Source organism: Penaeus chinensis, chromosome 27, assembly GCF_019202785.1.
Source record: "Penaeus chinensis breed Huanghai No. 1 chromosome 27, ASM1920278v2, whole genome shotgun sequence".
NCBI lineage: Eukaryota > Metazoa > Arthropoda > Malacostraca > Decapoda > Penaeidae > Penaeus > Penaeus chinensis.
Window position 1 is genome coordinate 22,197,742 of NC_061845.1, and position 5,000 is coordinate 22,202,741.

At 42.6% G+C, this 5,000-nt stretch overlaps 1 protein-coding gene across 4 annotated transcripts in view; it reads right to left on the reverse strand.

Moving 5' to 3' along the window:
- LOC125039406 overlaps positions 1–5,000 on the reverse strand; it is a 471,503-nt gene that overhangs the window by 77,466 nt on the left and 389,037 nt on the right. For all 4 annotated transcript variants that reach the window (XM_047633283.1, XM_047633281.1, XM_047633280.1 and 1 more), the window contains 2 exons: positions 1,621–1,807; positions 760–982 (listed from right to left, as the gene is read on the reverse strand). In XM_047633283.1, coding sequence (XP_047489239.1) covers positions 760–982; positions 1,621–1,807 — 410 coding nt within the window. The remainder of the gene's footprint in view (positions 1–759; positions 983–1,620; positions 1,808–5,000) is intronic.

Genomic DNA, 5,000 nt, shown 5'->3' on the forward strand with positions numbered 1-5,000 from the left:
GGGAAGGAGGACGAGGTGGAAGAGGAAGAAGAAGAGAGGGAGGGTGAGGGGGAGGAAGAGGGGGCGGGGAAGGGAGAGGGAGGAAGAAGGGGAAGGGGAAGAAGAAGTGAGAGGAAAGAGGGGGAGGGGTGGAAGGAAGAGGGAGGGAAGGAGAGGGGGGGGGGTGGAACAGGGAAGGTGAAGCAGATTGGAAGGAGGAGAAGGAAGATGAGAGAGAGAGAAGAATGGAGAGGGAAGAATGCGGAAGAAGGTAGGAGAAAGAGCGTGGAGGGAGGAGAAAGTAAGACAGGATATAGGAAGAAGGAATTTGGAGGGAAATGGTAGAGCAGAACAGAAGAAAGAGGAATGAGGAATGAGAAAGGAGAGTGAAGGGTGTGGAGGATGGAAGAGTGCGAGGGTGAGGTTGGAAGAGAAGATGGGGAGAGGAAAAAGGGGAAAGATGTTCTTCATGAATCTCGTCACGGAAAGGAGAAATGTGTAACTTGATTTTCTATTCCAAAGGTCACATGTAATAATATCTCTTGCTTGTTTGATTTGCGTAAGTAATGATACCTTTGCATATTGATCTCACACGCTTTAACACAAGGTAGTTGCAGACATCTACCTGAAGCAAAAAAAAAACAACACACACACACATACACAGACAAGTACCCTACACTCACTCCCCTACACACACACGTACTTTCCCTCCCCTCTACACACACCCCACAGACACCCACGCAAATGACCAACAACTCAAAAACAAAACATCAAACTCACTACTGTCATAAGGGTAGGTCCACTCCCCTACGAACTGCTCAGCCTCCGATAACATGTAATAGAAACAGCCGAACCAGTGAGCGAGGAGAAGCAGGATGTGGATGAGGTTGACGACACGCCACATGTTGGGGTAGAGTGTCCTCGATTCTACCATGTAGTAGTAGTTATAGACACGGTACACCTTGATGAATCTTGGAAATCTTATTAACGGCTGCGGACCGATCTGCAAGAAAGGGCAGGAGGTTAAGGCTATTACATGATTTATTGTTATTGTTAGAAGCGAAATGTATATTAACCGACATAGTTGAAGGGGAAAATATATCTATCAAGGTGTATTAGAAGAGAATAATATATTAATCAAGACGTTTTTGAAGAGAAAATATATTGATCGCGACGTATTTTAGGGGAAAAGCATATGATCAAGTCATATTTGATCTGAAAAAATATATTAATCAAGGCCTATTTCAGGAGAAAACGCATCGTTTGACCATTAATAAACCTTTTTTGTATTATAGGTTAGCCTGAATTTGAAATTTGAAAGTAAGCATGCATATTCGATTTGAAAAGGATAAACCAAATGTATACACTTATATATATAATCTAGTTTTTATAAGCTGGTTTTGCCTGGATCTGATATTTGAATATAGACATGCATGCTAGATTTGGAAAATCTAAAACACTATTTCTCTCATGAATCTGTAAATGAAACGAAACTTCAAATTCTATCATCACATCAAACGTAAATAGAAATAACAAAACAACATTAAGAAACATTCTCTCAGCAACTACCGAAAATGAAACACAACAAACACAAACACAAAACAAAACAAACAAAAAAAACACAGCAAACAAAAAACTCACCACTATTTGTAAAAAATCTAAAGGTACAAGTGACACTATATCCAGCATAAAACTTTTGGACTGCATGTAGTGTCTTGCCAGCTTCTTAAAGTCGTACACTATAAGACCTTGTTCTAGATAGCCCGTCCGAAACTGTACGAAGATGTCCACCACGAACACGATATCGGTTAGCCCGTCGAGCAGGTACCTGGGGGAGAGAGGGAGAAGGTGAGAGATCCTGTTGCGAAAGGGGAGAGGAAGGGAAGAGGGAGAGAGGGAAGAGGGAGAGAGGGAGAAGGTGGGTGATCCTGTGGAGAAAAGGGAGAGGAAGGGAAGAGGGAGAGAGGGAGAAGGTGAGTGATCCTGTGGCGAAAGGGGAGAGGAAGGGAAGAAGGAGAGAGGGAAAGATGGAGAGAGGGAGAAGGTGAGTGATCCTGTGAAGAAAGGGGAGAGGAAGGGAAGAGGGAGAGAGGGAAGGATGGAAGGAAATGAGGAGAGGGGGGGGGTGTAAAGAAAGATGAAGAAGGGAAAGAAGGGAGGTAGAGTAGAAGGAAGGAAGAGAGGTTTAGAGAGAGAGAGAGAGAGAGAGAGAGAGAGAGAGAGAGAGAGAGAGAGAGAGAGAGAGAGAGAGAGAGAGAGAGAGAGAGAGAAAGAGAGAAAGAGAGAAAGAGAGAGAGAGAGAGAGAGAGAGAGAGAGAGAGAGAGAGAGAGAGAGAGAGAGAGAGAGAGAGAGAGAGAGAGAGAGAGAGAGAGAGAGAGAGAGAGAGAGAGAGAGAGAGAGAGAGAGAGAGAGAGAAGAGAGAGAGAGAGGACAAGGGAGAAAGGGAGATCGAGAGAAGGGATTCGATGAATAAGAGATGAGTAAATCGGCGGAAAGGGCTGCGGTGATTGCCCTGAAAGGCCGAGCCGAGAGGGAGCGAAAGCGAATCGACGAGAGCAGAGCAAAGAGAGGAGAAGGTAGAAGAGCGAAGAAGGGAGAGAGAAGAGGGAAGAGAGAAAAGGGAAGAGAGATGAGCGAAGAGAGAGAAGAGGGGAGAGAGAAGAGGGGAGAGAGAAGAGGAGAGGAGAGGAGAGAAGAGAAAAGAGGGAAGAGAGAAGAGGGAGAGGGAAGAGGGGAGAGAGAAGAGGGGAGAGAGAAGAAGGAAGAGAGAAGAGGCTTGGGAGAAGTGAGAATTGAAGATAAAATAGAAGACAGAACAGAGAAGAGAACAGAGAAGAAATAGACAGGAAAAAAGGAGAAAACAAGAAAAAAAGAAGAGAGATACGAATGAACACAGAAGACGAAAAAAGGAAAAAGACAAAAGAAAACAAAAAAAACAAAGACGAGAGAAGATAAGAGAAAAAGACAGAAGATAAAGAAGAGAGAGAAAAAATGCAAGAAAATATTTCCAGCGAGATGGTCAACATCGGACAGCACAGTTCATTACGCAGGAAAATCGCAGAAAATATATCCAGGAAATATACATTTTCTGTCCATCTACATTCATATCACAATGTATTTTTATTTTTCTTTCCTTCCATTTATATCTTTTCTTCCAGGTTGCAAAGACCACTTTACTTGAATCAGTCTCTTCAGATTTTTGCAATCACACAGGAAACAAACAAAATGGAAAAATAGAGAAAAAGGAAATAAAACGTAAAATGCGCAACAGAAAAAAAAAAAAAAAAAACTAAAAAAAAAAAAAAAAAAGAAATTGTAGGAATAGAAAAATATGAAAATAACATAAAGCCGAAGACTTGAATACATCTGCAACATTCTTTTTGAACATGTTTTGAACACTTAGAAAATGCTTCAAAAATTAAACCTTTTATTTCAAAGAGATAAGGCCATTGCTTTCCCTGTGTATATATTTTTCGTGTTTTCTAAGATAAATAAAAGTATCAAATAAGGGAATATTAGTCATTATGAGACGGTATCAACGAATTTTCCCGTGTGTTCGTGTATGCTTCTGGTTGTGTGCGTTTGTGTTTGCTTGTGTATACATTCGTGTGTGTGTTTATGGTTGTCTGTTTCGGCTGCATTTCAGTCCGGAAGTCCCAGACAAGTGTATTTCACTGTCATCAAAAGATTCGCGCAAATTGCCTTACGCTTTGACCCGCCACTGAACGGTTCACGGAAGCTTGGTTTTATTCAAGAGGCTCAAATACTTTAATATTTTTTTCCCTCGCTTCGAACTGTCTCAAGTCGGGGCGAGTAATGGAAGAAAGGAGGAGGAGGAGGAGGAGGAGGAGGAGGAGGAGGAGGAATGGGTGAGGAGGAGGAGGAGGAGAAGGAGGAGGGGGCGGCGGAGGGGGGAGGAGGAGTAGGTGGAGGTGGAGGTGGAGGTGGAGGTGGAGGTGGAGGTGGAGGTGGAGGTGGCGGTGGAGGTGGAGGTGGAGGTGGAGGTGGAGGTGGAGGTGGAGGTGGAGGTGGAGGTGGAGGTGGAGGTGGAGGTGGAGGAGGAGGGGTAGGAGGAGGAGGAAGCGAGGAGGAGGAGGAGGAAGAGTAAGAGTAGGCGGCGGTGGAGGGGGGAGGAGGAGGAGGAGGAGGAGGAGGAGGCGGAGGAGGAGGAGGAGAAGGAGGAGGAGGAGGAGGAGGAGGAGGAGGAGGAGGAGGAGGCGGAGGAGGAGGAGGAGGCGGAGGCGGAGGCGGAGGCGGAGGCGGAGGCGGAGGCGGAGGAGGAGGAGGAGGAAGAGGAGGAGGAGGAGGAGGTGAAGAAGAGGAGTAGAAGGAGCAGGAGAGGAGGAGTAGGAGTAGGAGGAGGAGGAGGAGGAGGAGGAGGAGAAAAGAAAATCTGTAGGATGCTTAACTATATACTATGCATAAAACTGAAAGTGTAAAATATGAAATAGATTTTTTTTCGTTATTTTTGCTATCATTCATATTAACGATGTTATTTTACTATCTATCTTATTATTCTATGTAAGCTTCATTTTTACATCAATGGTTGCATTAATGTTGATTTTTCATTAATGTCTGATGTCCCTGTTACCATTATTATTATCACTGATATAAAAGATGATATTTTCATCATAGTTGCTTTGTCAGTATGGCCGTAAATCTCATTAGATACTGAAATTTCTCGTCCCACTGTTTTTTTTTTTTTTGCATTATTTGTATTTTTTTACATTTTTTTATCATTATGATCAGTAGCTTCACCATTATCACCATTTTCGTATTTATCGTAATCATAATCATTGTCACAATGTTTTTCAATATCATTATCTCTATTATTATCATCATTACTATCACGACCTCTAGCATCGTTATCCTTACTAAAGTTACTGCAATAATCATTACTGCTTAAAAAACATTAACCCTCTTCTCTATCTTCGTTGACGCTAACATTAAAAAAAAAAAAAACACAAAAAAACGTCGTTATCATTATCAACATTATCATAATTATTGATATCAATAATAT